The 20048-nt window shown below is 48.4% G+C and overlaps 1 protein-coding gene and 1 long non-coding RNA gene across 2 annotated transcripts in view; one reads left to right on the forward strand and one right to left on the reverse strand.

Annotated features, from left to right (window-relative positions):
- LOC144177785 (uncharacterized) overlaps positions 1-20048 on the reverse strand; it is a 46621-nt gene that overhangs the window by 17168 nt on the left and 9405 nt on the right. The window contains exons 2-3 of the long non-coding RNA XR_013323853.1: positions 12617-12670; positions 10456-10600 (exon numbers count right to left, since the gene is read on the reverse strand). This is a non-coding gene — a long non-coding RNA (uncharacterized LOC144177785). The remainder of the gene's footprint in view (positions 1-10455; positions 10601-12616; positions 12671-20048) is intronic.
- Positions 12768-16686, forward strand: LOC144177790 (uncharacterized). The gene is given in 3 exon segments (XM_077705360.1): positions 12768-12790; positions 15353-15463; positions 15465-16686. Coding segments are annotated over 3 exon segments (1317 nt in total). The 3' UTR covers positions 16648-16686.

Raw genomic sequence — 20048 nt, forward strand, 5'->3', positions numbered from 1 at the left:
TACCCACACGCCAATTCTGGTGCGGACAAGCATCAGACGTTGACCGAGCGCAAAGAAACAGCAGGGAGAGCGATCCTGAGTGGAGCAGACGACAAATACGAGAATCCCTAAGCTGACGTCACGGAGGCGCTCTTCGCAGCGCCGCCTGTGTTCGCGCTCACCGCCAATAGCCTGTATCTGGGAAGGAGGAGGAGGGTCAAAGTGGTGAGCTAGGAGGAAAAAGAGGACTTGGGTAGACACACCCTTGCGAAAACCAATTTGTTGAGGAGGAAAGAAATCTGTGGACTCAAAATAGGCCTCAAGTCGATTGAGAACCATCATTTCCATGGTCTTTCCCAGGCAAGAAGTTAGAGAGATTGGGCGGAGATTTTCAAGGGCAGATGTTTTGCCTGGCTTAGGTAGTAGGGTTATAAGGGATTGCTTCCAAGATGATGGGAGGGTGCCTTCTTCCCAGTGGGAGTTTATAATGTCCAGAAAATGTTCCTTGTCCTTGTCGGATAGGTTTCGTATAAGTGTATACGTAATCTGATCCTCACCTGGGGCCGACTTTCGCTTTAGTTGTTCTAGCGCCAACTCGAGATCCCAAAGGGTGAAAGGCTCATCGAGTTCTGCATTGGAGGCGCCCATGTAGTTTGGATAAAGGCTAGGTAGAGGAGGAGGAATATAAAGGTCGCGGAGCTGGGTTGCTAAGGCGTCCGATCCCAGCAATGAATGATGCTTCTCAAGAGTGGGAACAGGAGCCGGATGAGGCCCGAGGAGCTTTCTAAGTAGGTGCCAGGTTCTTTTCTGATCCAGGCTGCCGTTGATGCTGTTACAAATTTCATTCCATTGATTCCTGGCCAGCGTAGCACAGTGCTCTTTGATATGCTCCGTTAATTCAGCGAGGCGCTCGGCTAGCCGACTATTATTTGGTTGGGTGCGAAGAGCGCGCAAGAGTCGTTTTCTCTTCTTCCAGATACGGACAAGATAAGGGTCTGGGTTTTCTGATGGGGCTGAAGTGAAACATTCCTGTGTGGCTTGTTTGTGGGCCTGTTTGAGTGCTTGAGTCCAGTTCTTAAGATTACCATTCGTCTGAGAGGTGTCGCGAATATCACGAAAGATTTCTCAGTTTGTGAGCGAAATTTTACGTTTAGGTGATCGGATACAGGTAGGGATAGTGATTTGAATAATGTAATGATCACTTAGTAGTCTTTCATCTGTAACATTCCAGGTGACATCTTGCGCTCCCCGGCCTGCCGTGAGGTCTGGCATGGTCGACTGTTGATGTTTGTTACCCTCGCGAGTAATGGAATCGGGGTTGTTGTAAACTGTCATTTGAGCTCCGTTTAAAGTGTCGTTGAGTATGCGGCCAGGTCGTAAGGTGCGTGGGTAACCCCGAAATAACGTGCGGGGCATTAAAGTCCCAACCTATAATGAAGTCGCAGTTGCGATACAACCTTGAACTAAAGTGAATAAGTGGCTTGAAAAGTGTGTATTCTTTAGGGGGATTATAAAAATTTAGGATAGACAACGGGCGAGAGTGTACTGGGTACATAGTAAACGCAGTGAGATACCGCTCAAGACGGGAGGGGACATCGATGACCTCAAATCGAAGATCCTGGCGAATGTATGTGCTAACTAATGGGGCACTATCGCTGTCATAAGCCGTATGTAGGACACGGTAGCCAGGGATATCTTTAAGAGCACGCGATCCCTGTATGAGAATTACGTTAGGTTGCGAAGGCAAAGTCAAAAGCCATTGGATTAAGAGGGTTCGATTGGTGTTAAGGTTTCTACAGTTCCACTGTAAAATGTGGGTGTTATTGTTGGCGGCCATCGTTAAGCTACGTTAGCCCGCTTCTCGGGAGGGTTGGAAGAGGATGCAGCAGCTTCTTCGGTGGATGTAGGTGGACGGGGACGTTTGAGTGAATTGGTGAGGAATTCCATGCGTTCGTCATCCTGTAGAATATTACTAAGGAGAGTGTGCATAAGCTCGAATGCTTGGCGAATGGCAGAAATTTCTTCGGCGAGATACCGAAGTATCGGGTCATTCCGGTCTTTTATGTGCTGCAAATAATTGTCAGATGTTATGACTTGTGTGGGATTTGGAGATGTGTAAGAGATAGGGATGGACGGGGGAGGGGGAAGGGACGGGCTCGGCTCACCCGCTGGTAGAAGCGTAGCCGGCTTGAGAAGTGGACGTGGTGGAGCTGACTTCTCCTGAACTTCCAGATGCCAGGGATTGAGTCGAGGGGGTCTTGCTGCCTCCTGTTGGGCTGGGGGTAGTGGGGGGAAGTCATCACGGTTGAGAGTTTGTTGGAGCTGCACATGCTTCTGGTTGGTGCGACCAGATGACAACTGCCAAGCAGTCGATGTTTGCTTTGGAGCGAACTGCCGGGACTTCGATGATTTTCTGTGTTCTTCTGGTTGTGATGTTTCCAGCTTGATCCGGAGGCTTTTCCTGCGCTCGTATGCGGCTTTGTGGCTCTTTTGGTCTTGCTGCTTTTGTACGGGGCAGGTGCTGTCAAAGGTCGGGTGGTTTCCTCCGCAGTGGAAGCAATGGGCGGAGCAACGATGCCGTGCATCATGTGCGTTGAGCTTGGTTGAGCAGGTGGGGCAGCGTTGATATGTCGGAGGGTGAGGGCAGTGGAGCATCCGATGTCCATATTCGCGGCACCTATTGCACTTCAGGGCATTGGGTCTCTCAGGTTTGCATCTATACAACACGCGGCGGAAGAGAACGTTGTGGGGTACATGGGTGCCCTCGAACGTTATTAACACCGACTCAGTCTCTCCCATCATGCGGGCAGACAGGATGGTCGCATGCCACGATTCAAGGCTTCCTAAAAGTTGGTCGTCGGAAAGTCCTTTCTCAATCCCGTGGATGACGCCACGGCACGAAACCACGGGGGCCGTCACATAGGCTATAGGCTTTCACGATGTGAATGCACGCTTGAATAGACAACGTGGTGATAGCTGCTACCTTTCGGGCAGTGAATTCATTGGAGGTCTTGAGGAGGATAACATTTTGGCGGTACCGAACTTGGAGGGTCAAAGCCTGCTGCTCGTGTGGTGCCAAGTTTGCAGCTGAAGCAATTGCTTGAAGGATTTCGTAGTGTCTCACCTGGGCGATTTTGAGCGTGTTTGGCGTTCTGATGACGACGGTCTTCAGTGTTGCGATTGGTGCTGCGGGAATCTTTGGCTTGGCTTTCCTTGTAATGGTAGTCCAATCGCTCGCGTCGATGTCTTCTTCGATGGCATGAGCGGGTTCTTCAGCGAGGAGAGCGCGTGCTTCGGATGGAGATGCATCGGCGGCACGTGGCGGTGGTGGCGGCGATCGCGCCGTTGCCATGGCAGCTGATTGAAACTCCGTTGTTAGGCTTAGCGGGCGTCGGGCATGACTGCTGCCTTCGGGAGGTCGGTTTGCAGTGTAAAAACGGTCAAATACGGCAATTGGGGTTCGAAAATGATCCACCAGACTTGCCGAATAGTGTGAACTGGACGGTTCAGGTCACAGCGTCGATGACCTGGTAGGAAGAGCGTAGATTCTGCAGCTCGGTGTTGTGCCGTCTTTCCAAGCCGAGGACGATGATAATGATCCCCGTTCACCTGTCTACCAATTGTAAAATATGGTTTGCATGGCGGAGGCGCAGACGGGCTCGCAAGCCAGCTTCGGAGGAAGAGACATAGAGCCCATATTTGAGGTTTCGTCTGAATGCGAAAGTTTACTCAAGTTCGATCTAAGTTCGATCTACTTGCAAGTGCAAGAAATCTGCTAATGTACGTTGGCGGAATTTGAGCAAAGTAGACCAATTAACCCATATTTCCGGAAGCAAATTCGCTATAATACCACGACGTCATTGTTATCCGAGTTCACTGGTTTTACTGCGCGTGCATGAAAAGTTGCCGCTTCCCTCGCTAGGATGTCATAAACCCAGGCGACGCGTAAAAGAAAACCGAATCTTTGTTTTAAAGGGAGGTGGAGGGTTATATCAGCACATGCAGTGCTTAGTATTAAGAAAGTCTTTTAGCGTTCGAATAAAATAAAATAAAATATTAGATTTGATTTGAGGTCAGACGGCAAGCGGAACAATACTAAGTTCTAACCTGTGGGAAATTTCAGCTTCCTTTTTTAGAAGTCGACGAATGATTCAAGTCTCGTGACTGCAGTTGCGCACAAAAAGTTCAGAAAGTGGTATAATGTGGCCCTACAAATATTGTAAATGCGGTTTAATGTAGGCTATGAGGCGCGCCGTAGTTGAGGGCCGGCCTCATATTTAGTTAATTTAAACCCACCGGGGATCCTTACGCGTGCAGAAATTTCCTACCCACGGATACTTTTTCTGTCACCAAATGTTCTCGTTCTCTTTCTTAAACTACTTCAAGCGATGCCGAAGTTGGTACGCACATAGCCTTAAGAGCACGAAAATCCAATGGTTTAGTTATGCTCTACATGTACATCAATGATGCTTTTAAATGACCTTAATCAATATATCTCGGGATGGTTTAAAATGAAGGGAGGTTCTTACGAGAGTGCATTACGCCGCGGAAGCGGAAATGTTTTTCGCTTTTCCTGATTCATATAGCCACCAAACTGAAGCTGGTGCTCCTGTTGTCTTCTTTTGTTTTTTAATGCTAGTGAAACAATATTCCTTTTCGAGATTAAACTAGAAATGTCCAACAACAGAAGGTTTCGAGACTGCATCAACTTCACGGGGTTAACTTCGGTTTGGTGGAAGAGGGAGGAGGGGGGTTGGGTCAACGGACTGCTGGGGGGGAGTTAAAACCCCCAACCCCCACCCCGTGGGTGCGCCACTGCTTGTCGTTGATCCTCATCCGCGAGCCACACGCCCGCCCGCTTAACACGCGGCCTCACTGACACCAGTCGATGCAGCAGCATGGCCAAGTTCTCAGCCAGTAACAGCCGCTTGCAGGACACCATCGGCGATGGTATGTCGCCTCCTCCACCAATGCTTCCTATGCCAGACTCACCAACCCGCGACGTGCTTCACTGGCATTGTCGCTCTCTCCAAATGAGCACTTCGGAGCTGAATGGTCTTTTCCAGACTGTTGGGTGCCCAGCTCTCCTGTTTCTGCAGGAAACGCGCGGGGAAAGCCCTGGAATCCGCGGACATAAGGAATATTTTTAACCCAGCATTCAGCATTCACTCCCGGCACAAGGCGCACATCATGTTCAGGCGCAGTGTGCGGTGTTCGTCCGCAAAGACATAATCCACACCCGTTTCGACACGTCTGCCTTTTGTGACTCGCTGAAGGAGGTTGTGGCAGTGAGGTGCCTCCCGCCTCACTCACGACCACTTGTGGCGGTTTCCTACTACGCAAGGCCAGCCGCTAGTGGCTACCGCCAAGGGAAACGACCCCCTTAGCAGCAGCAAGACTACATGTGGATTCGCCAACTCCAGGCAGCACACCCACCGGATGACTTTCTAGTATCGGGTGATTTTAACGCACAACACCCAGCCTGGGGTTACATCTATGAGAACAACAGGGGAACAGCACTTTTAGAGATGATGGCAAGCTGCGGAGTGGAGTTGCCCAATGACCTCGACTATCCTGCCCTGTACGGCCTCCACGGAGGGCAGCGCTGTACGACCCCAGACGTCACATGGACGTCTAGCCGCTCGCTGGTGAGAGAGTGGAGGACAAACCCCGACCCTCTAGGCTCTGAATACTACCCTATCAGGATTGAGCTGACTCCTAATGGTCGAAACCGCGACTTGCGGAGAAGGACGAGGAGTGTGGTCTGGGTCAAGTTCAGGACGCTGCTCAGTCAATGCGAAGACAACCTGCCTGTCACTGAGGTACTACACAAGGCAGTAGCCCTTGCCACACGCACCATGGATATCGACCCAGAGCTTCCCACCCCGGATAAGCACCTTGCCAACCTGTGGGCAGCACGAAGACGTGTACAAAAATTTTTCATTCGGAATGGAAAGAGACATAAAGACCTTATCCGTCTAAGACGCAAAACTGCCGTAGCTAGGCGCTACGCCAAACACCTGGCTCGTGATAGGTGGCAAGACCACTGTGCGTCCTTCGGTGAAAAGAAGGGTGCACGTCGACTGTGGCAAACATTTCGTACTATGTGCGGCAAGTCCAAAGCCAAGAACACAGGTCCCAACCTTCGCCTGACACTCGACATAGACCCGGCGACATATGAACAGAACCCGGCAACCACCTTGTTTCCCGAAGCCACGTACGGCAGCGAAGAGGGCGAAGATCCTATATATGACCTAATGCCCGTTGCTTCCGAGGAAGGCCCAGACTCGCTGTTTACCCTTGCAGAGCTCGCAGCGGCACTCGAGTCAGTTAATGCAAGAAGTGCGCCAGGCAAGGACGGAATCACCTGGGCGATGCTTCGCAACCTGGACCAACGACAAAAAGAAAAATTGCTGGACCAAAACCAGGGATTCCAAAATTCCAAAACCAGGGAAGCCTACTGACAGACGAGGCAACTACTTGCGACCCATCTGACTCACGTCTACTACGTGCAAACTACTGGAAAGAATGGTGCTTAGTAGACTCAACCACCATTTGGCATACGTGAAACATGATTTCTTCGACCCTGGCCAGACTGAGTTTCTCAAGGGACTGTGCGCCTATGACAGCATACACCTGATAAAGGCAGCTTTTAAGCGTAGACACGGGCGGCTCCGCCAGGTTCCAGGGCTTTTGGTGGCTGTCGATCTTCAGAAAGCTTTCGATACGGTCAGACACGACTACCTGCTTGAGGCTCTGGCTGGACAGGGGTGAGTTCCCGTATTCAGAACTTCGTATGAGCTTTCTTGAGACGTCGAACCTTCGAGTTTGCGGCTTCAACAACAGGTGTGACCTCGCCCAAGGTATTTCATGCTTCCGCAGTTGGATTACCTCAAGGAGCCATTATATCGCCTACCGTCTTCAACATTGCGATGGCTAAGACCGCCCGGGCACTTAGGAAGATACTAGGTCTCTGCTCGACTGTCTAGGCCGATGATGTCACCATCTGGGCCATTTCACAGCGGTGTACCACCACCGAAGCCGCCGTGACTGCTGTTCAAACAAGCCTCGACACACTCTCAGAGTTCCTCAGACCAACGGGCATGCAAGTGTCTCTAACCAAGACGCAGTGTCTGGTCATTCGGGACTCAAAAGCTTAGCGTGCCCAGGTCCACCTTACCCTGAATGGAAATGCCATATCGCGACCGACAGATGGCTGGACTCGAATACTGGGCATTCCCTTCCACGAGAATGGCACTCCCAACGAATGGCTATCGCAGCTCCGAAAGTCGTGGAAGTCGATACTACACGTAGTACAGAGGATCGGCAGTCGCTTCGGTGGTGCTTGCACCGAAGTACTGCGAACGCTCGTATGACATCACCGTCATACGAGCGTTCTTATGACACCACTTATGACATCACCGTCGGAGGACACGCTCGTTAAGCCCGTTCTACATGGAGCGAAGTTCGCCTGCGAATCCCCTGGAACGAACATTCGCACTTGCGAAGTTCGCAATGCCTGGAATTGTCGTCTACATGGGCATGGAGGAAAAAAAAGTTAGGAGACGGCATGACGTCACGCAGCTAGCCTTCGCAAGCCCAGGTCCGTTGAAGCCTCTCCCTCCGCCGTTTCCCTTTCTCAAGCCGCCGCAGTCGGCCCTCCAAGGTCTGGTGGGCCGGCGGCGGCGGCGGTCTCCGACTCCGGGGCATCTCTCGTGTTTCGTTGGCGGTAGCTGTTCCCCGTCCTTCCTGCATTTGTCTGCTCGGCGATCTCATGCCCGTGTGCGGGCAGGAGTGCCGCGTACGGGCGGAAGACAAAAGCCGTGGAAAAAAAAAAACCAACATATAGCAGGCTTCGCGACAACGGGCCGCAGAGCAGTTTCGAGCAGACGAAATTAAAGAGCGCGGCGGCCCATACAGAGGCGGTGCGGTGGGGTCACATGGTGCAGTGACGCCTGGGCCGACTTCGATTTTACTTTTTATGTATAGGCTTCACGTTTCTCCGGCGGCGCCGTCTCCTAACTTTTTCTTTTTCCATGTACATGGGGCCTGCGAACGCCGCGATTTTCGCATTTCAGATGCGCCTTGTTTGCAGACTGGATTAAGTTTGCCACCAGCAAAGGTTGTGATTTTAACAAGGGTGGTTTTATTTTACTTTCTTGGCAAGTTGTTTCTGTCTGGTTTGCGGTAAATATAAGTTTATTTATGGTTTTATATAAGAATCGCCAATTCTTTATCAATATACGCACACACAGTAGAAAAGACAAACGTTTTGGTGTGCCCGCGCTCTTGTCGCGCTCATACAAGCAACGCCATCTGGTTTCCAGGCGTGCAAGTGGTGCCGAGCTGTGCTCCTATTGGCCGCAGGTCCGGCCCCTCTACGCCGCACACGCCGCACGAGCGGCGTTTGCTCGACCGCTTCAAATGTTTGGCACTTTGCCGCAGCAACGAAAAAAGGTGGTTTTGCCGCACGAGCGGCGCCGCATCAGCGAATTCGCAGGCGAAATCGCTCCATGTAGTACGGGCTTTACTCGTCCAAAACCACTGCAACGAAGACGCAACAAGGAGCGTCACACGAAGGAACGGGAGGCTCGTGCACGCAACACCAACGACCCCGAGCTTCAGGCAACTACTGTGTACACAGATGCCGCTTGGAATGAGGAGGCACGGGAGGCCACCCTTTCGGTGGTCACACCTTTTGGGTCATAAAGAGGGTCACATGCCTAGAAATATCACGAGCCTACAAGCACACAACTAGAACTCCATGCCTTGTGGATGGGGACACTCGTGGTACGCACCGAGGCGTCGCGCTCACTGTGAACGGCCCGACAAAAAATCACCGTAATTTACGACAACACAAAAGCCATCAAACGGCTTCAAGGACCAAACATCGACGGTTCAGTCTGCCACCTTATCAAGAAGGAGTGCAGAGCTCTAAAAGACAACCACAACATCCAGGTATGCATCGACTGAGTGCCGGGACACGCGGGTAGCCTCGGAAACGAGGTTGCTCACGCGAAGGCGAGCGATCAAAACTCTACTTTCCACTCGCTTCCCGAACACCCGGTGCCACCACTGATTGACGTCGACCCGGCCAGCCTCGTCGAACAAGTGAGAAAACGAAGGAAGACAAACCTGAGAGACATGACTCCACAAAATGAGCACCCTCTTCCAAAGGGCTTATCCAGAGGGGCTCAAGTTCTGACATACAAGGCCCGAACAGTGGCCGCCCTTACCAAGGATGTGCTGCACAAGTGGCGCTCCTGCGTTAAAGTGGTGGCACGTAATAATCCAGGCAGACGCAACGGCTCCGCCGCTCTCATCGACCCAACGCACCCCTGCCCGTACTGCAAGGACTCCTAAGTCAAGCAGGACATCCGACACCTCCTGTGGGACTGTGGGGGCCTTCGTGAACTCCGAGCCCGACACGCTCAACAGGTGCCATCATACGAAGAGTGGACTACGCCCATAAATCCTAGTCATGCCAAGGAGAGATTGCTTTCCTTTTGGGAGTTCGCCAGAGTCAGGCGTATCGCGAAGAATTTAGGACCTACATGAGCCCTTCACCTCCTTCCAAACACCCCCCCCCCTTCTTAAGCCACTGGCTACCCCTTTTCTTAATAAAGATTTATACATGCATACTTCTAGCGTTTCGTCTACTAGGCTAAAAAGAGCGCGTGCAGCATGCTTGTTCCTCGTTACTTTAAATTTATTATATTTATTTTCAGCCTATGGGAATGCTTTCTGACTGGAGTTCCTAAAGCATTTGCAGTCTCTCTCTCAGCAATGCTATGTCGCCTGCAAACCTGAAATGTCTTAAGCACGCCCCGTTTATTCTTAATCTTGTGTTTTGTCAGTCAAACTTTCTGGATAGCCACTCAAGACATGCTGCGAACAGTTTTAATATCTGGTGGTAATTAGAACAAACGTTTAACAACCAAACAATTTCATCGCCAACCTCAGTTTACCATCTTGAGCAAATGATGATTGGCTATTCATGTTACAATTTACAACCTGTGGTTAGATATCATACCGACGCATTGAGCACAATTAATATTTATTCTTTTTAGCTTAAACAGTAGAAATAAGTATTAGCATCTGCTGCAAGAAAGGCGATGCTAGCTACTTGAAAACAAATATTACGTTGAGCAGCTGCGCTCAAGCTATTTATCCGCACGCAAGAAAGAATAGCTCCCCTGAGGCATGACTGAATGAAGAGAAAAAATACCGGTTTTTCCCGTTTCTGCACTGAAAAAAATTTCGACAATAAAAGTTTTGCTCTTGCACTTTCCTGTGCATTTCCGAAAGATTTAAAACAGTACACCACGCGCATGATAGAACACATAAAGGCGTGGTCAGAAATATTATTAATTATAACTAAACCTATAACATTAGAAAGTTGCATCCAGAATAACTTTACTTTTGCTTTAGTTATGCACGTAAGAAAAGCACAAACACTTCGTAAAATTCACCTACCGGTGACAGGCAACCTGCGTGTCCGTACCAATCTCCTGGGTACGTCGCGTTATATAATTTGCCTTTGGTTTTGTAGTACACAACTGTAAACAGTGCGTGGCTTCGCCATGACTTCAACCCAGTGGACAAAATTTTGCCCTTACGACTGAAAAAAATAATTAGGGTATTAGAACAAAATATTGTTTATGAACGTTTTCTGTAAACCACGCACACACACATTTATACACACACACACACACACACACACACACACACACACACACACACACACACACACACACACACACACACACATATATATATATATATATATATATATATATATATATATATATATATATATATATATATATATATATATATATATAGAGAGAGAGAGAGAGAGAGAGAGAGAGCGGGAGAGAGAGAGAGAGAGAGAGAGAAGAGAGAGAGAGAGAGAGAGAGAGAGAGAGAGAGAGAGAGAGAGAGAGAGAGAGAGAGAGAGAGAGAGAGAGAGAGAGAGAGAGTCTGAAAACATGTAAACTCGATGGCTTGTAACCTCTCTTGGTGCTACTTCCTAATACCCTTAATGCCATCACTAGTTAAGGAGTTTCACGTTGCCCCTCGCTTCTCGTCGAAGGCGCTGTATAATGGGGCACGAGTTGTGTAAAAGGCATGAAAAATGGCGCGGAAGCAGGTTGTCGGAGAACCCGGTCCCTTAATCGCCGCGTCACGGTTGGTACGCCTAGCGGGAGGGCACATATTCTCGGGTGATAGCCTGGCATGTAATCAGCAGTTTGTTCACCCTCTGCTGATCGTCCCGTAGCCGGGGCCCGACCGCCTTATTCTTGGGTACTCCAGTGGGCGACGATGTTCCAATGGAAACTAGAGGGAGCGGTTGTTCAAACGATGGCGAGATAAAACAGGAAACAAACTTTGGCCCCTTGGTACATTACGAAAATAAAACACTGCGTGAAGGATTCTGTCAGTGTCTTCACCGAAGTTGTTTATTGTCGATGGTGACCATTTGCTTAAGTGTCCGTCGTAGGAGGGCATTTAGTGCGCCAGTGGAAAGACTTGGGTTCATGAACAATCCACACGTCCCTTATAATCTTTGATGACAGTAGTTCTGTCGTTGTGCGTGATTACCAGCACTATGACCGTTTTTTCGGGCCATAGTACTGTATACCTACTACAAAACATTTGCACGGTGCTGGTCAGCTATGGGTTGAAGGCGGTGCAAATGTTTTGTCGTATATATATTTGCAATAACATTTGCAAACTGTTCCTATAAATTGTTATTTTAAATGATAGAACGATTAAAATGTGCCTTCACAAGGTATTGTGAAAGTTAAAAATATTTTGTAACAGCTAGCTTGGCCCGTCAAAATCGCAGATGATTGCAGACGATAGCAGATGATACTGTTCATTTAAACCTCCAACTACAAAAGCAAACGGACGCCGGAGGGAGTTGCGCTTCATTTTACTGCTACGGCACGTTTACAACGTTATGTTCAATTTTGCTGCACTCTGCATATTTTCACATCCGCTAAAACGTGGGCAACTAGACTTCCCATAATTCCCATGGTTACATGAGGTTGCAGCGCTAGCTTCTCCTCTGATACATTATTGTAAGAAACTGTCTGGCCTACCCATTCCGAAATACCGTGCTGCCGGTATTTCATATTGCCACGTTGGCGCTGCTCCACCCGCACCGCCAGGCCCTGCCCGCTGTTATTGCTTCAGCTGTGCTTCCCGCAGTAGCTCGCCGCGTGGTGCCTGCTGTGAGGAAGTCGCTTTTTCGATACCTCCTATTACTTCGAACCTCTCCCAGACCAGTTTTTTTTTTTTGGCGCATGAGCATGAGGTTGCGCAGAAGGAGTTTTCTGCGTCCACAGGACATCGAAACCTTTGAAGCAAGTCTCCCGGCAGATTCAGGAAGATCGGCAGCAAGGTCGAGTTTTGTTGAGCAAGGTCGAAGATTTTGTTGAGCCTACTTCATAGAGCGATTAGCACACGCAAGTAGGACTGGACTGTGTGCTGAGAAGAAAAGGAAAATAGGACTTAAAGATTTACACCCCAATGTAACGAGGCCTTATACTCCAAATGAGCCGTTCATAAGTCCTCCCCAGCACTTAGCTACACATTGGCTCTGACAACGGCACAAAACACGAAATACTACCCCAAGGGAACCGGCGGGCCACTTCCATTTTGATTCGGGTTTGAAAGAGTGGATCTGTAACAGAAAAAAAATGAATATATTGTCTTTGAAAGAGCAAACACAAATACACGCTTTGTTGCGCAATTCTTCAAAAAGTGGCGTAGTAGCAAGAATGGTATCACATAAGTCGGGAACGTAGGTATTGCAAAATTTACCGAACATCTCACACCTTTCTCCTAAACGAGAAAATGTTTCGACGACTGCAAATTAACAATTAACCGAGCGCCAATTTTATGCACGTGAACAAGCTCTATGAGGTCAATTGGCACTGCACCTGGAAAACTATTCCTGTTTATAAGCGTCATAGTGCTGGCCTCAGAGTCACACGTTCGATTGTCAGCAGAAGTAGCTGCTTACCGGACGTAAGCAGAAAGCAAAAGTACCCTATGAGAACGATATTTGGCCCCACAATATATTACCCTACTCTATGTAGCTTGTCCATTGTCTTGCAACTATATGGCACACAAACATATTTCTTGTGATCGAGTACACGGAAATATCAATTTCAAAAACTTAGTTAGCCTTTTGACCGAATACTCTAAATAGTCTTAGCCAGTTTACTCTGCAAAAATGGATTACCAGCAGAGCTATATCCGAAACAAACTGAAACACAATGATTTCAGTAGTTACAGTGAAGGCTCTGATTTAAATTAGGAGTGGGCATAAAATCAGCGCGGCACGCATTTCATGACGGTTATCCCAATGGCTTTGCAATCAGTGTGGCACAAAGGCAAGTGGTTTAGTTGGCTCTGGCCGGGCGTCATTCAATACGCAAAGGTTTAAAAACGACCGCCTCTGTGTCGTTGGCTGCTGGGGATCCGCATGTCACACCAGGCCAAACTTCTCCACGACTAATCCTGTAGAGCTCTCGCCGTGTGCTGTAGCAATATTCCCGTTTAAGTCTCCAACCAGTAGAACAGACGTGCAGTCAACTCCTGGCGCTTGCCGCTTAGGAGCAGCCTTTTGTGCACGCTCTTCTCTGGTCCCTGATGTCCTGCACTTCCATGTGCACTTTCCCGAGAAAACGCCGCAACCGTGAGTGCCGTTTTCGTCGTGTGTGTGACCTGCACCTGGTCTCCCCTTACCCTTGCAAGATATATACTGTCCGCCCTGCGCTCGGGATGGCCTGACGGCCACCTTTCGCTTGTGCTAGCTAAAACACGCGCTAAGAAACGCTTCGCTCTATGGAACATTTTGGGCATGAAGGAGAGATGGAGTATGAGCAATTTTATGGCAGAATATTTCTCATGCTGAGGCTAAAAAGTTAAGCGAAGCAAGCCATATACAGCTCCGCTGTAAAGCCGTTTTATTACCAAACAGCATCAACTCCATAACAAAGCTGAATATAAAATACAAAATAAGTATATCTGCCTGAGACACTGAGATAGATGACCCAAAATCTGGATATACATTAGCCTGTTTGAGGCTAAAATATACAGCGTGGCTTGAAATGCCTAATTTTAGGAAGTACTACAGCCATAGTTTTCGCTCAATAAATTAAGTTTGGTATTTGTTGTGGTTTTCGTACCGATTAACTTTGCGGCGCCTTTCGGAAGGCAAAGAATTGATTGAATCAACCAGTATTTTTTATCCGCTACTGTAAAATAGAACTAATGGCAGTAACCTGTTACTTTTGATATTACTGTGCTGGTGGGCGATGGCTGGAAGAACAAGGAATTCCAAACTAATTCATATTTCATGCGACATAGTACGCCTCCACTTCTGCCTGGCAGGCTATACCACCTGGTATGAGGGTGCCACCGGACCTCTACCCTCACCCATAATTCTCACCTCACGCAAGAGCAGGGGGAACACCTGACCAGGTGGATAATGAGGTTTAAGGGGGTATGGTAGGGTAAACCGGCCAAAAAAGCGAATTTGCAATTTTGGCGCAGAAAAATCGAGTGCAGTATGAGGAACAACACCGTGGAAGCGCGTCGTCAAGTGCCCGCTCAAGACGGTTTAAATGCCGCGCCGAAGTGTGCCGCGTGCCCTGGCGTTTAAAAATGGCGGACACAGCTGAGACATCGGTTCAGAGGACGGTATGTTTAGCGTTGTTTTTCGCGGTTCGCTGCATTATTTCACGTTTTTTTTGCTTGCGTCTGTGTTTCCAGTATATTTAGCGTATTAAATCATCGTATATTTTTGAAATTACTAACTTTAAGAGACTTGCCGCTAGTGGTGCTCTTGTAGTATGTACTATTTTTGTGATTGTTCCCACTTTTATGGTCGTGGTCGCGTTGCCTCCGCTTCGAGTTTAAAACACACTGCGATACCGGAAGATGGCACGATTATCCAACAAATGGACCAAAAAGAGAACTTTTAAAGGTAATCGGTTTACGACCAAGGAAGACAGCAAGAAACCGGCTCGACGAAGCGCAAGCTTCGCGAAACTAGGTGAGAGGCATGGTGGTGCATCTTTTGACGTATACGGCGCAAGTACAACTGGTTACCGCCTGAACGACCTCGCTCTTCTCCGTAGCTTTTTGCAAAACGTTGCTGTGTGTAAAAAGTGCAACAAGGGAGAAATTATTTTGGAAGAGGCTTTTGACAGGCTGAGCGGTTTGGCGTCCTCTATAAATGTCACCTGCAGCGAGTGCGATGCTTGCAATGTGCTCGAGACATCCTGGCGCACTTCTGGCAACATCTTTGAAGTGAATGAAAGGTTCGTGTACGCCCATTGTACCTGCGGAAAAGGATTGGCATCGGGTCGCACCATGTGTGCTGTGCTGAATCTACCGCCACCACCAACAAAGTTTGCGTCGTACAACGCAAGGCTTCTTGACGCATCCACGACCACAGTGAGAAATAGTATGGCAAAAGCTGCCGAAGAACTGAAGAAAGAGCCCTTCTACTCTGACGGAGACCTGGAAACTGCGGTCACAGTGGATGGAACATGGATGAAGCGTGGTTATTCTTCACTACATGGTGTCGTAGCAGCAATATCGGCTGACACAGGAAAGGTGTTGGACTTTGAAGTAGAAGCCAAGTTTTGCCACATCTGTGCTCGCAACCTTCACACAGATGACAACATCAGTGAATGTAAAGTTACCTACGATGGGCCATCTGGTGGAATGGAATGTGCTGGAGCTGTAAAAATGTTTGGACGCTCTGTTGAAACGCACCAGCTAATGTACACAAGTTACATTGGTGATGGAGACACTAAGGCATACATTTCTGTCAGAGACTCACAGCTCTACAAGAAGGCCATAGAAAGGCATGAATGTGTGGGACACGTGCAGAAGCGAATGGGCACGAGGCTCAGGAACATAAAAAAAAATTGGAAGGGGAAAAAGCTCGCCGATGGTCTGCCACTTTCAGGGAAAGGACGCCTCTCAGAAAAGGACATCGACTCCCTTCAGGTTTACTATGGCAAAGCTATCCGGGAAAATGTAGATAGTTTAGATAACATGAGACGAGCTGTGTGGGCAATATACTTTCACAAGTTATCAACAGATGCCAAGCCCCAGCACAGACTCTGCCCAAAAGGACCATCCTCATGGTGTGGGTATAATCGCAGCCTTGTTGAGGGAAGCGAAACCTTCTCCCACAAACACAACATTCCTGAGGCAGTGATGGATGTCCTCAAGCCAGTGTTCAAGGTGTTGTCAGATCCAGCTCTTCTGAGGAAATGTCTCCATGGAAGAACCCAGAACACTAATGAGTCACTGAACCAACTCATCTGGTGCCGCTGCCCCAAGACAACATTTGTCGGTGCTGACACGGTGAAAACAGCTACTAATGATGTTGTAGCATACTACAATGATGGCAATTCCGCGCGGAAAGCAGTTCTGGAAGCCTTTGGAATTGTTGCAGGTGTGTTTTGTGACATTGCCTTCAACAGGATGGATAAAGAGCGTGTTGACCGGGCAGAATTCTATGGCTCCGTCGAAAGCAAAGAAAGACGACGGGTGAAAAGGAACACCAAGAAGGGTTTCAGAAACACCTCTAAAAAAGCCAGCAGCGAAATGTATTCTCCTGGTTCATTTTAAGCATACTTGAGCAATACGCAAACATTAAACTTCGTTTTTCTCAAATTGAGTTTTTTGTGACTTCTTCAACTTCAATGTACCATTTCTCGGAAAATATTGATTTGATTACAGTGAAAGTTTGCACACATGTTCTACAGCTAATCATAAATATTGTGAACTAAAACAATTACGTTAACATAAATATTACCACTGCAAAAAAAGTTATACCTCAAGGCACCCTCTTACAGCTGTGTGCATGACGTGACATTATTTTCTTGCGCCCATACTCCAAGTAAAGTATCAAATGTCTTTAGTTCAGATAAAACCAATGGGTATTTAGAATAACACAGCGCAATATCATCACATTCCTCTTTTTTGTTCCAGAGAAAAGGTACCTTCAATGAACAGACACCTGAAATTTTGGGAGTGGGCCACAAGAAAGATACACAATCTAGACCCAGACAAAGTGCTTCATGTTTTACCCAGTGGCATCTTGTCTGCGCACAACAAATTTGATGCGGATATCTGCAAGCGTTTCGGAAATATAACGTTCAATTTAACATGTATCATTTACCCCATTAACGCGTCGACGCTGCACAGGTGATGAGGCGTGCCGTAGTAGAAGTCTCCGGATTAATTTTGACCTCCTGGAGATTTGATTTGATTTCATTTGGGCGAAAACCAAGGGGAGGCTGAGACTAAAGGCGAACGTGGCCTAACAGAGGCCTCAGCCATTCGATTTATCTTTAACGTACCCGCCGCTGTGGCTCAGTGGCTAAGGCGTTGCGCTGCTGAGCACGAGGTCGCGGGTTCGATTACCGGCCGTGGCGGCCGCTTTTCTGATGGAGGCGAAAAGCAAAAACGCCCGTGTGTACGAGATTTCGGCGCACGATAAAGATCCCCAGGTGGTCAAGATTAATCCGGAGCCCTCCACTACGGTGCGCCTCATCGCCTGCGTTGCGTCGGCGCGTTAAACCCCAGAATCAATCAATCAATTATCTTTAACGTGCGCCGAAATCTCGAACACACGGGCATTTTCGCTTTTCGCCTCCTTTAGAAAAGTGGCCTCCACGGCCTGGAATTAAACCCGCGTACTTCGGCTCATCAGAAAAACACCTTAGCCACTGAGACATCGCTGCGGGTGAGCGCCTGACCAGCCCCGCGTCCGGAGACCAGCAACGACGGGTGGATCGGGCCTGGACGGCAATCCAGTACCGAGGCATCTGGAATAAGGATACTTCCCATGGTGTGGAGGTCTTGACACCAACCTTCTGCTCCCAAAACAATAAAATATTTTTGTCCCTCCCTCCCTTTATTTATCCTTATAACCACATTTGCGCTATCACGATACCGTTCTAGATAACCAACTGCTACAATAGTAGTAGCAAGCTACGGCTCTCCTAATCTGGTTATTAGTGGAGCTATTTCCTTCATGCTTTTTTTTTTCATTCTAAATCGCAGTTGGTGGTTTAGACTTAACTGGTCAAACAGAGACTTGCCTCGCCCTTACAAGTTGTTTTCACGTATATGGAGTAAAGTTTCTCTGCGCAAAAGAGCCGGCATAAAAGCGCAGTATTTACAAAAGATGTTCTTTCTTCTGTGTGTGAAGAAATGCTTACGGGTTAAAAAGGTAGGTGGTATGAAGACGACAGCCAAAAGTGACAAAAGTGAGCCAGGGAAAAAAGCGCGGAAACTACGGGGTGATCCTCTAAGTGCATCAAATGGAACACGACTTCAAAGAAAGCAGATATGGCCTGACATATTGTGCACAGATGCTTACAGAATAGAAATACGCACCGCAGGTCTCAAGTAACTCGCCCAACTTACGACCGATATTGTTTATTCCATTCTCCTTTCCTGTGGGCAAGTTCACCCAAGCAAAACCTGTCATTGAGTCAACACTCGTCTTCGAGAGCAGACTTCCTTGTCGTATATCTAAAATTGAGACTTTAAGTTTCTGATATATTGGTAAATGGCAGCACAACAGGTGAGATGATGCGTTATTTAAAATCACCGATGTATTTATAAGGTGGCATTGACGGATTAGGCAAGGCTACGTGCACTGCACTGCTTTTCGCCCAAGGTGGATGCGCCTGGCTCTGCGGTTCAGTGTCCATTTTTGCTTAATTTATCCTATCAAATCCTGAACACTTGAAGATTGGAAGAAAAGCTGGGTTGTATCATCATCATGGTAAACCTGGACCCATCATTTACGTGGCCCATTCAGCGATCGATTATCTGGCGACATTCCTGTTACAAGCTGTCACCGTGGCAAAGTAGCCACGTCTGTGTTGGCCTTACGGTATAGGGCTTACTAACTCCAAATCTTGGAAGATTTTCTACACTTTCTCCACTGAAGTTTGGGCGGCGACGCTGACCAGCTCCGATCCCTGCTCCCAGCTTCGACTGGAGGGCATGGATGGCCGGTGACGGCCTTGGAAACTTGGACTAATACTACCCATCACTGGTACGGAATGACCACAACCATAACGAATGGGATAAATCAAGTTTGTTTTCTCTCTCTCTCTCACTCACTGATTTTTAGAAGCTTTCGTCTAACGTCCTATCTCTCCGACGTCGAAACGGGAGATCATCTATCGCCACCGGAAGGCTGAGGCGTAATTGCTTGACAATTAACGCAAGGTTTCAAAGCGTATCATTTTTGGGAAGGCTAGGCTGATGTAGAAAACGCTCATGAGAGCGAAGAGTGTAAATTAATTTAGGGAAGCTTGCACTCACACGCAAGACGAATGACGAAGCTGTTGCAGGTGATCATTGCGGACACAACGGTGAGTTTTAGTATCGTTGTCGGGGTCGTCGTCGGCGGCATGGCATTTTAATGACATTTAGTTGAGCAAGGCCACAGTGAGCTCGTCGTTTTGGTCGACGTTTTCATACGCCACTCTGCAAGCGCGACTTATCTTCTCTAGCGGACGCTTTTAACGTCGAGCCTCTCGATGCAGAGCGGCCGGTACTTCGGCCGTGCGAACTATCCGCCGCCGGGCCATGTGGAGTCAGTGATTATGTACAGGAGCTTCGACATTCCAGTTGCGGCTCTTGTACGGTAGAAAGCGCATCCGCATGGCGACACGAAGAAAAAACGAACCAAGGGCGTACGCTATGACGTATGTTTCTCGCTCCGAGAAAGAGTTGCCACGATTCGGCAAACGCTGGAAGTTTTTTCTTTTTTTTTGGCCAATGTTCGCCAATCTCCGTAAGTGCGTATGTTTGGCTAGACGGACGTGCGCTCGAGGCACGCGTGAACGAGCGCTCGGAATTTTCTTGGTATTTTAAACTGAGGACACCTTACACAAAGAGAGAGAGAGAGAGAGAGAGAGAGAGAGAGAGAGAGAGAGAGAGAGAGAGAGAGAGAGAGAGAGAGAGAGAGAGAGAGAGAGAGAGAGAGAGAGAGAGAGAAGGCG

This window comes from Haemaphysalis longicornis, unplaced genomic scaffold (assembly GCF_048455015.1).
Source record: "Haemaphysalis longicornis isolate Haplotype H1 unplaced genomic scaffold, Haemaphysalis longicornis Haplotype H1 scaffold_31, whole genome shotgun sequence".
NCBI classification, from domain to species: Eukaryota; Metazoa; Arthropoda; class Arachnida; order Ixodida; family Ixodidae; genus Haemaphysalis; species Haemaphysalis longicornis.